The 16,054-nt window shown below is 44.2% G+C and overlaps 1 protein-coding gene across 2 annotated transcripts in view; it reads right to left on the bottom strand.

Moving 5' to 3' along the window:
• Window positions 1–16,054, bottom strand: part of KLHL1 (kelch like family member 1) — a 331,806-nt gene that overhangs the window by 27,036 nt on the left and 288,716 nt on the right. For both annotated transcript variants that reach the window (XM_060233540.1, XM_060233541.1), the window contains exon 8: window positions 11,165–11,327. In XM_060233540.1, the coding sequence (XP_060089523.1) occupies window positions 11,165–11,327 (163 nt within the window). The remainder of the gene's footprint in view (window positions 1–11,164; window positions 11,328–16,054) is intronic.

The raw sequence follows: 16,054 nt of genomic DNA, 5'->3' as shown, positions 1-16,054 counted from the left end.
TAGCTTATTTGATGACTGAAGAAACACCCATTTGCTTTTTCTGTCTGCAATCAGGAATGACCCCCGAAATTTCAGCCTCATCTGGTGGAAGTACTTGAAAGCCTATTTGTCAGAAGAGATGGATCGATAAAGGGCAGAGGTTGTGTCTCCATTGGTTCTGGAAGGCAGTTATTGTGCAAATGTGAAAGGCTTCCCGTGGAGTGCCCCACCGGTGGCTTCTGACATTTCGCCCAACAAGTGAACCTTCGGCACAATACAGTCGATCAGAAAGCGTGTGGTTGATGTTCAGAAAAATCTTATTGCGACGCTCCATTAAAGGATGTTAAAGGTGAGCTCTTCTGCTTTTAAACATACATGCACAGAATTATTTCAAAGGGAAATTGGGGGGGGGGGAGGGCGGGGAGAATCTGATCAAATGTGAGTCTTAGAAACCATAGCTCACTTTTAAAGCATCATAACTGGAGCAGTTAGTAAAGAAATAACAAGCATCTCTTTGATTCAAGGCTTCCAATAATTAAATCTATCCGAATAAAATGTATTTTCCTAATTTCATTTTAGATTTTATGGGTGCTCACTGAGCAGTCTCGGAGCTGCTGTAAAAATTAGGTGAGGAAATATATGCCGTGAAAGTGCAGGACTTTCAGGACATCTAACTCCCTAAATATTAATGCTTTGTACAACAGCATTTTTTAAAAAAAAAATCTGGCAAATACTGGAAGGCAAACACAATGTTATATGCTGAGCTTGCAGATGTGCCAGCAGTAGGGTTACCGGGTCCTTCCTTATCAAGAGCAGGAAGGCGGTTCAGTCAACAATGCCGTGATGTGTCTACATCACTTCTTATGTGACCCAGAAAGTGACATCATCATGCAGCAATGTTGGGGCAACGCTTTGGTATTTGGGCAAAAACTCTATGGTAAAAGTGGCTTCAACCATAGAGTTTTTGTCCAAATATCAGAGCATCACCCTGGCATCACGGACATGATGACATCACTTTCAGGACATGTTGGAAGTGATGTAAACATATTACAATGTTGACTTGGCCTTGCTTTTTTTCTAGATAAGTCCCCCTCCCACGATGGCCAGCTGATTGGCAGTGGGGTGGTGAGGCCTGGGGACAGGGGGCCCCTGCCTCCGTCAGGGGGTCTGGTAACCCTAATCAGCTATCAAAGATCTGTACTGAGTCATTTATTTATTTATTTCTGTGGATTTATATTCTGCTCTTTTCCAAATTGGGCTCAGGGCGGATTCCAATATATCAAACAGTAAAACCAATAATTACACTATTACAATAAAACAGTAAAACAATTAAAAACATTAAAAATTAAAACAGTTAAGCCAGTAACAGCGTGGATAATGTGGGCACTTAAATACACAGCCTGGTGTCCAAAGATGCCAACTTTATTGGCCCAATTTTCTCCTCAATCCAGATGGTAATCGGTATTGGTGTACAACCCCCCAACCCATATGTTAACTTGTAGCAGAGAATGGTTTGTTCATCTACCCACACATCTTCCTCAAGTGTACATACAGACACCTATGTGAAGGCTTCAACAACAACAACAAAAGGCAGGCTGCTGGATGTTGAAAGCTAAGGAGTGAGTCCCAAAATGCTGTTCTGCCTGTACAGTGGCAATTACATTGTTGGAGGGGCATTTCTGTTGGTGGAGAACAACTTTTTCAAGTTCTCTACTGTAAGGCCCTGCCCTCCCCCCCCACCCCACCGATGAGACTCCCTTGATCTGATCCACAGTCCCCTGTAGTTGATTTGTAGGGCACATAAAAATCTAAGTGATTTAGGGATCCCAAGGATGTGTCTCAGAAAGCACACTCTGGTCTTCCATGATCAAACTGGTCTTAAAGTAGTCCTAGCCACAGTGAATCCAACCTGGTAGGGAGGGGGCGGGGAATAGGCAGGTTTTGCTGGTGCCCTCCTGTGAATAGCTATGGCACAGTAGGGCTGCCAAGTTCCCACCAGGGGTGGGGGATTGCCCGGTTTGGTGGGCCCCAATCCACCAGGAGGGAGCAGGCTGCCAGGGGATCCCCACCCCCAAAGAGTCCCATCGTGCACAGCACTATGGCATGCCCCAGAAGTGACATATCATGCCAGGCACGTTTCATGGGCACTCTCTAGGAAATCATGGAAAACTCTATGGTTTAATTTAGGTATGCTCTAGCAATTTTGGGGAAAACTCTATGGCACCAGCACCATAGAGTTTTCTCTCAAATTGCTAGAGTGTCCCCATGTGAAACCATAGAGTTTTTTTTACAATTTCCTAGAGCATCCCCACATGATGTGCTTGGTGCGATATTTCACTTCCAGGTGACATCATTGCACCATGAGCACCATTGCACATGTTTAAAAAGTCCCCACTGGCAGCCGGTGGGGACTTGGCAACCTTATGGCAACCCTATGGCATTACCCTCAAATAGAGAAAAGGAAAGCTCATAGTTAAGGTAAAGTGAAAACTTTTTATAAACTTGTGAGGACACCAGCCTAAGAACCACAGGAATTGTGGAAAAGTAAAAATAATTCACACACATATACTCAGTTCAGCTGAAATCTTGAATTTATGGAGGGACAGAAGTTGAAAATCATGGTTCCCTTAACCATTTTTGAAGTATAATGTCCAAGAAATTTAGGTAGTTTGAGAAACCATCTGCTGCAAACTCCTGTTACTGCCTCCCATAAAATGCAACTTAGAGGCTTGCAGTGCCATCCTAAGCACAGTTCCTCTATCCTAAACCCAGTGAAGACAATGGGCTTAGAAGGGTGTAAGTCTGCTTAGGAGGACACTACTTTGCTGGTTGCACTAAAGCAAGAAGAATTTCCAATGCTTACATATTCCTTCCCTTGTGCCTAAATGCTGTACCAGCAGCCCTTCTCTCTCCTCCATGGAACTGTATGAAAATTGACTTCAGCATGTATTTTTAAATATTTTTGACAGATATATTGGCCTATTTCCATATGTTTTTAAGCACATCCATTTATAAAACCTGTATTTGCAGTATGCTTAGCTATGCACAAAACAGGACGAAAAAGTAACAAATGGAAATTCCCTTTAAGCTGCACTCGAAAGGCCATATTAGTACATCTACATTTCACTGCCTGCCTAAATAGGACCATAAATTCATTTTTTTAAAAAAATTGTTCTCTTAGAGTAAGAACAAAGTTATGCAGTTAAAGCAAAACTGTCCATCTGAGCTGCACTTGATTGTTTCAGCAGTGCAGGAAGTTGATGTTCTGGAACAATGTCACTTACTAAGTTAACCATGGTTTATGGATGGATAAGATGATCAGCCATGAGGTCCAGGGATTAAAATGTTATTTTTAGATTTAACCTCAAAAATGAGATAGCGTTGTATAGTTACATGACTAACAGCACACTTAGTAGTGGAAAGAGGTAAGAGCCCAGTAGCACCATAAGGACTAACAACATTTGTGGCAGGGTGTAGGGGTTTGGTGTAGTGGTTAAGTGTGTGGACTCTTATTTGGGAGAACCGGGTTTGATTCCCCACTTGCAGCTGCTGGAATGGCCTTGGGACAGCCATAACCCTCACAAGAGTTGTTCTTGAAAGGCCAGCTTTTGTAAGAGATCGTTCAGCTCCACCCACCTCACAGGGTGTCTGTTGTGGGGGAAGAAGATAAAGGAGATTGTAAACTGCTCTGAGACTCTATCATTCAGAGAGAAGGGTGAGGTATAAACCTATGGCCAGCTTGGAGAAGGCATTCCTCTCTTTAAATCACTTCTCCAAGCCAAGCCAGCTAGCAGTTTGAAGAATGGATTTAAAGTTAAATTTGCTTTCTTTTCACCCCTCCCTCCCTCCCTCCCTTCCTTCCTTCCTTCCTTCCTTCCTTCCTTCCTTCCTTCCTTCCTTCCTTCCTTCCTTCCTTCCTTCCTTCCTTCCTTCCTTCCTTCCTTCCTTCCTTGTCTTGTGGCTCCCAAACATCTGGCATTCATGCCTTGCGATTCTCAGACATCTGACATTTATTCTATGTGGCTCTTACGTTAAGTAGGTTTGGCCACCTCTGCTCTACACAAACTTCATGGAGATTCTTCACACTATTAGACTCATTCATTAGAGCTAGCAACACATATACAGAAGCATCTCTGCACCTTCCCGCAATATATGACCATAATGCAAGAAAAAAAATTCTGACCAAATATGTCACTCAGATAAAATCAAGCCTGAAAGCACCCTAGAAGCTAAAATGAATAGGCTATCATACTTTGGTCACATTATGGCTGGATTCTGATGGACAGTTTGAGCTGACATAGGCACTTTCCCCAGGTGGAATAAAATGTCAAGGTCAGACAGGCACAGCTGCTGCCCGTTCCACTCTTGCATTCACCCCCCCCCCCCCCGAGGTCTCTGAGATGGATGAAATAGCCACCGGTAGGGAAGCAGTAGCTCCTACATTTCCTGGTGACTGGCTGTGGGAATGGCAATATGAATCCGCCAATCTGTTCTAGGTGCTCACCAGTATTCTTTTTTTAAAAAAAAATCACTGCCACGGAGCATGAGTGCATGAGTGCATAAGCACATGAATAAAGGTAAAGGTAAATGTCACATCGCAATGTTTTCTTGGCAGCCTTTTTTGTTATGGGGGTGGATTGTCATTGCCTTCCCAGTCATCTACACTCCCCGCCCCCCAGAAAGCTGGATACTCATTTTACTGACCTCGGAAGGATGGAAGACTGAGTCAACCTTGAGCTGGCTACTTCAACCCAGCTTCTGCCGGGATCAAACTCAGATCATGAGCAGAGAGCTCGGACTGCAGTACTGTAGCTTTACCACTCTGCGCCACGGGGCTTGCTATGCACATGAATACATGGCCACTAAAAATGTAAGGGGAAAAGAAGAAACCCAAACTGTGCTAGGGATAGTGTTCAACAGCTGTCTGAACACGCCAAAGTGCCCTCTGCACAACATATAGATGCTTCACCCAGGAGTGTGTGAACAGGATTTGTCTGCTCCATTTTGGGGCAGTATGGTTTGAGACGTCTCCCACATGCACTGAGCTGTCTATTTGTACCCAGCCTATGAGAAGACAAGAGTCACTGGAAAAGACAATCATGCTAGGAAGAAGTGGAAGGCAGCAGGAAAAGGAGAGGTCCCAACATGACATGGACCGATTCAATGAAGGAAGATGAAGACGATGATATTGGATTTATATACTGCCCTCCACTCCGAGCCTCACAGTGGCTCACAATCTCCTTTAACTTCCTCACCCACAACTGTGAGGAGGGTGGGGCTGAGAGGGATCTCACAGCAGCTGCCCTTTCAAGGAGAACTCCTACGAGAGCGATGGCTGACCCAAGGCCATTCCAGTAGGTGCAAGTGGAGGAGTGGGGAATCAAACCTGGTTCTCCCAAATAAGAGTCCGCACACTTAACCACTGTACCAAACTGGCTGTCTGACTGAGGAAGTCATGGCCTCAGTCTGCAAGACCTGAGTGACATTGGAAATGGTAGCAAATTTTTAAGCCATATGCCAGACACCTCCTCGCTGTCTGGAAGTGAGGCACTTTGGCGTGCAAACCTGACAAGCTGCCCCAAGCCGCTTCTGGCTTTTCTCTCCTTAAAAACTGCCCAGAGTACTTGAGTGCTTGAGCACTTAACTTGTTGTGGGGGTTAGAAGAGTGGTTCAGCTTCTGAGGTGCCTCCCTGTTTGATCACGCCAATCCGCCTCACTGATGGGATGGGGCCGCCTTGCACCAGAATGTGTGTAGGCTTCAGGACAGCTCATTTTGAGCTAACCCAAGCCAGGATGCCTCCCATTCACCCCCGAATGCCCATCTGTTAGCAGGCTCTATGGCAGAGGTGCCATGCATGGAACTCACTCATAGGGTCCAAGCCTGAGTCTTTCATCCAGAATGAATAATTGCATGGCATTCTTCTGTTCCTTTTTTTAATCAATTGTTTTCTTTATAGGAATCCATTTTACATTGATTGACATTGATCCCCATGACACCTTTGTTTTAATCAGCAGTTACACCTGTTGATTTTGCTGAACCATAACATGCACAGCTGAAAAATCTTTCCCTCCTATCAGTCATACACACACAAACACACACACACACACACACACACACACACACACTGTGGCTAACTGCCACTGATGGATCTCTGCTCCATATTTTTATCCAATCCCCTCTTGAAGCTGGCTATACTTGTAGCCGCCGCCACATTCTGTGGCAGTGAATTCCACGCGTTAATCACCCTTTGGGTGAAGAAGTACTTCCTTTTATCCGTTCTAACCTGACTGCTCAGCAATTTCATTGAATGCCCATGAGTTCCTGTATTGTGAGAAAGAGAGAAAAGTACTTCTTTCTCTGCTTTCTCCATCCCATGCATAATCTTCTAAACTTCTATCATGTCACCCTGCAGTCGACGTTTCTCCAAGCTAAAGAGCCTCAAGCGTTTTAACCTTTATTCATAGGGGAAATGTTCCAAACCTTTCATCATTCTAGTTGCCCTTTTCTGCACTTTTTCCAATGCTATAATATCCTTTTTGAGGTGCGGTGACCAGAATTGTACGCAGTATTCCAAATGAGACCACACCATCGATTTATACAGGGGCATTATGATACTGGCTGATTTGTTTTCAATTCCCTTCCTAATAATTCCCAGCATGGCGTTGGCCTTTTTTATTGCAATCGCACACTGTCTTGACATTTTCAGTGAGTTATCTACCACAACACCAAGATCTCTCTCTTGGTCACTCTCTGCCAGTTCACAACCCATCAACTTGCATTTGTAGCTGGGATTCTTGGCCCCAATGTGCATTACTTTGTGCTTGGCCACATTGAACCTCATCTGCCACATTGACGCCCACTCACCCAGACTCAACAGATCCGTTTGGAGTACCTCACAATCCTCTCTGGTTCTCACCACCCTGGACAATTTAGTGTCATCTGCAAACTTGGCCACTTCACTGCTTACTCCCTACTCCTGATCATTAATGAACAAGTTAAAGAGCATGGGACCCAGTACTGAGCTCTGCGGCACCCCACTGCTTACTGTCCTCCACTGTGAAGACTGCCCATTTATACTCACTCCCTGCGTCCTATTAATTAGCCAGTTTTTGATCCCCAAGAGGACCTGTCCTTTTACTCCATGACTCTCGAGCTTACTAAGGAGCCTTTGATGAGGAACTTTATCAAAAGCTTTCTGGAAGTGAAGGTAAACAACACCTATTGGGTCCCCTTTGTCCGCATGTTTGTTCACCCACTCAAAGAACTGTAACAGGTTAGTCTTCCCTCACAGAACCCATGCTGAGTTTTCCTCAATAACTTATGTTCATCCATGTGCCTACTCATTCTATCCTTAATAATGCTTTCTACCAACTTTCCCAGTATTGAAGTCAAACTGACTGGCCTGTAATTTCCCGGATCTCGTCTGGAACCCTTTTTAAAGATGGGGGTGACATTTGCTACCTTCCAGTCCTCAGGAATGGAGGCAGATTTCAATGAAAGATAACAAAGTTCAACTGAGTTCTTTCAGAACTCTTGGATTTATGCCATCCAGACCTGGTGACATTAGTTTTTAATTTGTCAATCAGTTGTAGGACCTCCTTTCTTGTCACCTCAATTTGACTCAGGTCTTTCAACACCCATTCCAAAATTAGTGGTTATGGAGCGGACAAACACTTTTCATCTTCCACAGTGAAGACGGAGGCAAAAAATTCATTCAGCTTCTCAGCCATTTCCCTATCCTCCTTCAGTAATCCTTTTACCCCTTGGTCATCCAAGTGCCCCACTGCCTCCCTGGCTGATTTCCTGCTTCTAATATATTTGAAGAAATTTTTATTGTTGGTCTTTATGATTTTTGCAATATGCTCCTCATAGTCCCTTTTTAACTGCCTGATCACAGTCTTGCATTTGATTTGCCACAGCCTGTGTTCCCTTTTATTAATCTCATTTGGACTAGCTTTCCACTGCTTAAAGGAGTCCTTCTTACCTTTTACAGCTTCCATTACTTTGTTTGTTAACCATGCAGGCCTTTTCTTATAACTGTTTGTGCCTTTCCTAACTTGTGGTATATATTTTATCTGAGCTTCTAGTATTGTAGTTTTAAATAGCCTCCAAGCTTCCCCAAGGGTTTTGACTGTATTTACCTTTTCTTTCAGTTTCCTCTTCACATGCCTCCTCATCTGGAGAGCCAGTTTGGTGTAGTGGTTAAGTGTGCGGACTCTTATCTGGGAGAACCGGGTTTGATTCCCCACTCCTCCACTTGCACCTGCTAGCATGGCCTTGGGTCAGCCATAGCTCTGGCAGAGGTTGTCCTTGAAAGGGCAGCTGCTGTGAGAGCCCTCTTCAGCCCCACCCACCTCACAGGGTGTCTGTTGTGGGGGAGGAAGGTAAAGGAGATTGTGAGCCGCTCTGAGACTCTTTGGAGTGGAGGGCGGGATATAAATCCAATATCTTCTTCATCTTCTTCTTCATCTCAGAGAATTTACCCCTTTTAAAATTAAACGTGGTTGTGCTGGTCTTTTGGGGCAACTCCCTATTTATACAAATGGTGAAATCAATAACGTTATGGTCACTGATCCCAAGCGATGCAATCACTTTTACATCTCTCACCAAGTCTTGGGCATTACTTAGGACCAAATCGAGGATTGCCCCACCCCTGGCAGGTTCTGTGACCATCTGCTCCATAGCACAGTTATTGAGAGCATCTAGAAACTCAAACTCTTTCTCTCAACCTGAACACAGATTGACCCAATCACCTGTTACGACACAGTTTTTATGTTTAGCTGCTATCTTTAATCCTTTCATCAAATTATAATCATCCTCTATCTTTTGATTTGGTGGGCGATAACAAACTCCCATAGTTAAATTTCCTTTTGGGCCCTCTATTTCAACCCAAAGCATTTCTAGAAGGGAATCTAATTATTTGACCTCAGTCTTACTGGACTGTATACCCTCTCTGACATACAGAGTCACCCCACCTCCAACCCTTCCCTCCCTATCCTTCCGATATAACTTATAGCCAGGAATCACCGTGTCCCACTGATTCTCCTCATTCCGCCAAGTTTCTGAAATTCCCACAATGTGTATGTTTTCCCCCAACACTAAACATTCCAACTAACCAATTGTACTTTGAACACTTCTAGCATTTGTATGCAAATATCTATAATTTCCCAGGCAAGTTAGGCCCGCAACCTTCCTCCTGCCACCTCGAGACTTTGGCAGACAGTCCATACTGTTTGTCACCATCTCAGTAGACAACTTTGATCCATTACCCGGTAGAAAAGTAACAGCTAACCCTTCATCTCTTTGAGATGAGTCCTCCAGAACCAGAGACATTTCATCTCCTGTCGGCTTTCCCCCAAGATTCAGTTTAAAAACTGCTCTGCCACCTTTTTGATTTTAAGCACCAGCAGCTTGGTTCCACCTGGGGACAAGTGGAGACTATCTCTTTTGTACAGCTCCCGCTTTTTCCAGAAAGCATCCCAGTGCCTAACAAACTTAAACCCTTCCTCCCTACACCATCGTCTCATCCACACATTGAGACTTCTAATTTGTGCCTGTCGCTCCAGCCCTGCAAGAGGAACAGGTAGCACTTCTGAGAAGGCTACCTTGGTAGTCCTGGCCTTAAGTCTCCCGCCTAGCAGCCTAAATTTTTCCTCCAGGACCTCACGACTGCATTTCCTCGCATCGTTGGTGCCAACATGCACCACGACCACTGGCTCCTCCCCAGCACTGTCTATCAGTCTATCTACAACATGCGTAATGCCCGCTACCTTCACACCAGGCAGGCAAGTCACCATACGGTCAGTACGCGGTTTGCCACCCAGCTGTCTACTTGCCTAAGAATCGAATCACCAACTATCAAGACACCCCCCCCCCCGCTTTCCCTGCCCAGGGATGGTTCCTTGGCATGAAAGAATACCCGCTCACCAACTGAAGAAGAGGTCCCTTCTGAGGGCGCATTCCCCTTATCCTCATCATGGTGCCCTGTTCCCTCTCGACCCTCATGCTCCCTGGCAGCAATGGGGCTGCAATGTTCAGAATGGGGCTCATCTAACACGTCCCCAAGAGTCTTCTCTGAGTGCCTAACTCACTGTCTCTGCTTCTCCAGGTCAGTCACCTCGGCCTCAAGGGTACGAACTCATTCCCTGAGTACCAGGAGCTCCTTGCATCAAGCACACACCCAAGACATCTGTCCTGTGGGCAGATAGTCATACATGTGACACTCAATGCAAAATACTGGAAAGCCCCCACCCCCCTGCTGGCATTCTACCTTCATGATAGGTGTTTAAAATATAAAGTCCCCTTTTAAATCCTATTTGTTTATGTCGCTCTCCTTCTGGAGGGTCTACTTACCTTATTGGGAACACAAGGAAAATAGTGATCTGGGTTCCTGGTCCTTACACAGCCCCCAGGCTAAGAACCACAGGCCAAGAGCCCTTTAGCTCTCACCAAATGCTCGCGCCTCAAGCAAGGCGCAGCTTAATAATGCAAATAGGGTGGGGCCTCAGTCTGCCCCAGGAACACAGCCACTCCTAATCAATCAGCAGCAATCACCTTCAGTCCACTCAAACCAAACAAGCAGCAGTTCCCCAGCAATCACAAACTCAGAATTTTAAGCAATCACACAGTCACACAAACTCACAAATTCTCAGCAACTCCCCCAGCTGTTTAGAAAGCCAAACTAACCCTTATAGACTTCTTATCTGCTCTCTCTCAGAGCTCTCTGAGACAGGTGTTTGAAAATATTGTCATTTACTCTATCCATAATGCTAATGGTGGACTTCCATCGTGTTCTCAGTTCTTTCAATAGTGTACTAATCAGGGGTGGAATTCTAGTAGGAACTCCTTTGCATATTAGGCCACGCCTCCTGATGTAGCCAATCCTCCAAGAGCTTACAGGGCCTACTGTAAGCTCTTGGAGGATTGGCTACATCAGGGGTGTATGGCCTAATATGCAAAAGAGCTCCTGCTAGAATTCCACCCCTGGTACTAATTAATCACAGGATCCAGTTCTTGGCATGAGCCATTTTTGTGGTGTTTGTAACAGAAAAGCACTTTGTGTGCTCACTTTCAGATATAACTCTAACATCTAGTCAATGAAAGATACACTGGAATAGCTATTCCCAAATGCCCATTTAGAATCACTATAATTTTATCTTTTTAAAGCATTTGCCTCCTACTCACTTGCCATTTAATGCTGCCACACCAACAGTGCTTCTGGCAATGGACATACTGGCTACAAATGTCCACTGATGACTTTGGGGATCCCACCTCTCGACTGTGTTCAAATAGCTCCAGCCATCATGGCCTCCCACCGCGTAAATGGGCCCTTCAAGTACAGTAACTCCTGAAATGGGAGAGAGGCAGAAAAAGAAGATAACAAGACATCCAACAAATGAAAAACTGTATAAGTTCATGTGGATAGGACAGTCAAATAGGTAAAGTGGAATCACAAATGGCAGCAAGTTTGTAGTCTGTGGTGTGTTGGGCCACAGAAGGATTACAGTTGAAACCAAGATGGGTAGCCATGTTAGTCTGTCTGCAGTAGTAGAGAAGAGCAAAAGTCCAGTAAGCACCCTAAAGATTAACAAATTGTGTTAGTCTTTAAGGTGCTACCGGCTCTTTCCCAGTCTAGACTGGGGTCTCCAACCTTTTTGAGGTTGTGGGCATCTCAGGAACTTTGAGCGGGTTGAGTAACACCACCTCAAAATGGCTGCTATGAGAAGCAAAGCCAAAGCCAAACCCAAAATGGCTGCCACAGGCAGCAGAGCCAAACCCGATACCTCCCCCTCTGCTCTGCAAAATAAACAGACAGATGATAGATAGATAGATAGATAGATAGATAGATAGATAGATAGATAGATAGATAGATAGATAGATAGATAGATAGATAGATAGATAGATAGATAGATAGATAGATAGATAATATTGCAGCAGGGCAACAAAATGAACTGAAGGAAAACCGAGGGGGAGGAAGGGGGAATAACCAGAAGGATAATCTGAAGGGGAAATGGAACCACAAACACAGGTCCTTACCAGTCCTATTGAACCTCCCTTGATTGCATAGGAAACTCGTTCATTTGTTAAGGAGAACCAGTCATGAGACTTGCCCCACCCACTTTCTGATTGGCAGCCCCTAGGGGAAATGCTGGCGAGTGCCAGGGGAAACCCCAGTCTAAGCACAACTCCCTGGAGGAACCATATTGGCTCAACATGACACTGGCATCACTTTTTTGAGTCATGATGCAAGGGTTGCTGGCAGTTGTGAACTGTACTATAGTTCTTTATGCTTATGTAAATATCATCTTAAAATTATTTAATGTAAATTCTTACATAAAGTTATGTTGTGTGTGTATATATACGTATGTATGCATATGCCTTATTACAGAATATGCTAAGGTCCAGTCAATCCAGCATTCTCTTCCAAACTGGCCAGCCAGATGTTTCAGGGAGATCACAAATGGGACACAAAAAGTGAAGGCCTTCCACTGTGTTTTATCTCGAGCAACCAATATTCAGAAATGTACTACTATTTCACCATTTAAGTTTTATAAGAATGTCATGTTTCCCAAGCCACTGTGATAAGAAAAAAAATGTGGGCATTGCATTTGTCACCTCAAGCAGAGATGTTTTCTCTCACAAATCATATCTGCGAGAGCCAGTGTGGTGTAGCAGTAAGAATATTGGACTAAGCTACTGGTGAGTAGGTTGGGGGCAAGGCCACTGGTGGGATGTGCAACATCACTGACATTGTAGTCCATCAGGAGTTTGGGCATGACCCTGGATGACTCCTTAAATATGGCGGCTCAGGACACACATATTGTCAAGCTGGTGTTTTTTTTCTGTTTCATGCTTGGCAACTGGCCCCTTTCTTGTCATGCCCTAATCTAGCCATGGTTATTCATGTGATGGTCACCTGCAGGCTAGATTACTGCAACTTGCTCTATACTGGCCTGCCCTTGAAACTGACTCAGAAGCTCCAACTGGTCCAAGAACATCACAGAGAGCACTAATACAACCTCCCCCAACATCGCCGGCACAATGACATCACCCAGAAGTGACATCATCACGCTGACGACGTTGCCTGCTGACCGCTCTAGGCGATTCTGAGAAAACTATATGGTTTTTCCGGACACTAATTATTTGGGAGGAGAAACTCTATGGTACAACTCTATGGTACAACATATCTGGCTGTCCTCAACCAGGCCCTGGCCCCAACCTAGTGGAACTCTCTGCTAAACACCATCAGGGCTCTGTGAAATCTTGTGCAATTCTGCAGGGCCTGCAAGACAGGGATGTTCTGCCAGGCCTTGGGTTGAGGGTGGTGGCTGTTTCTATTCTGGCTTGCCCCTCCCATGTTTCCTTTCTCTCAGACAGTTTTCCCCTACTCTGCACACCCATGAGGTGGCCACAGTCTGGAATTAAGGGATAATGCTGTTATTTAGTACTTCCCCACTTGATGGTAGACTGCTGCAGAAGTTTTTATGTACCTGAGCTCAAACTTGGCGGAAGCTGGGTTCAGACAGCCAACTCCAGGTTGACTCAACCTTCCATCCTTTCGAGGTCGGTAAAATGAGTACCCAGCTTGCTGGGGGTGGGGGGGAGTGTAGATGACTGGGGAAAGCAATGGCAAACCACCCTGTAAAAAGTCTGTCATGAAAATGTTGTGAAAGAAACGTCACCCCAGAGTCAGAAACGACTGGTGCTCACACCTTTACCTCCAGTAGCAGGGATTGGGTGCCATGGCATCACTTCAGAGAAGATAGAGTTTCCAACAATTCCTAGAGCTACCCCATGTCACTTCCAGACTTTCCATGGAAGTGACATAGGCATCACTTTTTGTTCTTAATTCCTCCTACCATCACTCAGGCTGCCAATGGGAGACCTGTTCCTGCTACAAAGAAAGCCCAGGAGAAAGGAGATTGTAAGGTGCTGTGAGACTCTGAGTACCGTGTGGGATCTAAATCCAATATCATCTTCTTCTCTTGAACAGTTACAATGCAAAGAAGGACGAGATATGAAAGTAATCTTCATCTTGTATTGCTTATTGTAAATTGAGTACTATGTAATAAAAAAAAAATCTGTTTACATTGCTACCTTTTTTTAGATGGAATTGTTTTAAATTCACAATCATACTTTTATGTATAAACTTTTCTTTTTTGAGGGGGGTCATCTTACACTCAGGGTCATCTTCCTTACAAGTAAATGTGTTACGTTCTTTTCCGTGATCTTCACGGATCTTGAGGAAGCCTAGATTGTCATCTTAATGGCACTGGTGGCTTTAAATATTCCTCAAACCCAGTTCTTTGAGATAGCTGGAGATGCATTCTCTGACACAGAACACTAGCACAAAAGGCAAACTATTTCAAAGATAGCTCAGGCTAAAAGTCTTTTTCTCCATGAACTTTTCGGTTCATTTGTTTTAATAGCTAGAACTCAATTTATTTTTTAAGTAGCCTGTATTGAAATGTCAGACTGACATTCCTATTAGCACACAGTAGCATTTCTGTTCTAAGGCCAAAGGTGGAAAATTCTATATAAATTGTATTTTGCTGGTGGGTGGGACAATCTCTTGGGAGAAGGCAACATTATATGCCTTGACAACTGCTATTTGGTGTGATGACTGGATGCGTAGTCTTTTCTGCTGGGAATTCTGCATATTTCTATCAAGAACATTTTATTGAAGGTTTTCAGTGGAACATATTGAATTGGACAACTTATTTGTGTGATAAGAAAGTTATCTGCAACTACAGTGTATAAATTCTGAATTCACACAGCATGTGGATGAAATATACTTTTGGAGCTAGCATTTGCAGTAAATGGGGTTCTCTCAGACTTCATGAAGAGATACACAATAATTCATGTGTGAGCATGAATGAATATTCATTACTTTTTTCTGTCTTCTGCTTCCTTCTTTATCACAGCTTGCTTTGCAAGGCTTGGTCAATCACGCAGGAGCTACAGAGCAAAACCTCTTTTTCTCCATTGACTGAGGCTCCTCCCCCTCCTGGTCCCATGGGAAAGGAAGGAAAGAGCTAGAGTTTCCTTGGCCAGTTCCCTGAATCCCATGGGAGAAATACAAAGAAAGCATGTTTAAGACCAACAAGTGCTAATGTTTTAAGCATGTTTTAAGTTTTTTTTTTTTTAAAAAAACTAATTAATTGTGTTTGTCTGTGTCCTCTGCTACCTAATCTTTAATAGGTATAGACATGGCCCAGCCCAACAAGGCCCGGCTCGACAAGGTCTCATTTATGTCAGATTTGGCCCTCATAACAAATGAGTTTGACACCCCTGGTCTAAGCAGTTCCTGGGAAAGGCCTCTGCCTAAGACCTGGAGAGCCACTGAATAGACAATACTGACCTTGATGGAGCAAAGGTCTTGTTATGTATTGAGATTGGAACATTCCTGGGTGTTCTACCAGAGACTTTGCTGAGCTTGAGGCTCCAGAACAATAGCCACCTGGACTCTGAGAGGTGGCCAATCAGGAGTCTAGTACCTATAGTACATAGCCAGTGCTCGTACCTATAGTTAAGAGTTGATTGGACTTGGGTGGGGTCTTATGCATGCATATAAGCAGGGCCATTGGCCCTGAGAGTTCAGTCTTGTTGCTGGTTTCACTAAAAAAAAGCAGAGCTGTTTCATTGCAATGTTTTGAATAGTGTTCCCTCTAAGCTGAGTTAGCGTGAACTAGCTCATGGATTTTTAGCCTCCAGCTCACACATTTTTGCCTTAGATCAGGAAGGATGACCCCAGAGCACAATAATTTATGCTGTAGTTTACAGCTTATATTCTGAATAAAACTTTGTTGGTCTTAAAGGTGAACTTGACTCCTGCTTTGTTTTTTTGCTTCAGACCAACACGGCTGCCCACTTGAATCTAGCTTTAATGCCAGTACCTCACAACTTTAATACCAGTAGCTCAAAAAATAGAATTTGGGCTCACAAGACTCTGTAGCTTAGAGGGAACATTGGTTTTGAACCCAATATTTAAGAGGTCTGATTCTATATAAGCAGCCAGTGTGTTCATGTGTTTCATTATGGAAGTGATAGTTTGTGGCCTCACTGGAAAAGTCA

The sequence above is a fragment of the Heteronotia binoei genome, chromosome 3, assembly GCF_032191835.1.
Source record: "Heteronotia binoei isolate CCM8104 ecotype False Entrance Well chromosome 3, APGP_CSIRO_Hbin_v1, whole genome shotgun sequence".
NCBI classification, from domain to species: domain Eukaryota; kingdom Metazoa; phylum Chordata; class Lepidosauria; order Squamata; family Gekkonidae; genus Heteronotia; species Heteronotia binoei.
This window is presented reverse-complemented; position numbering and strand designations above follow the sequence as displayed.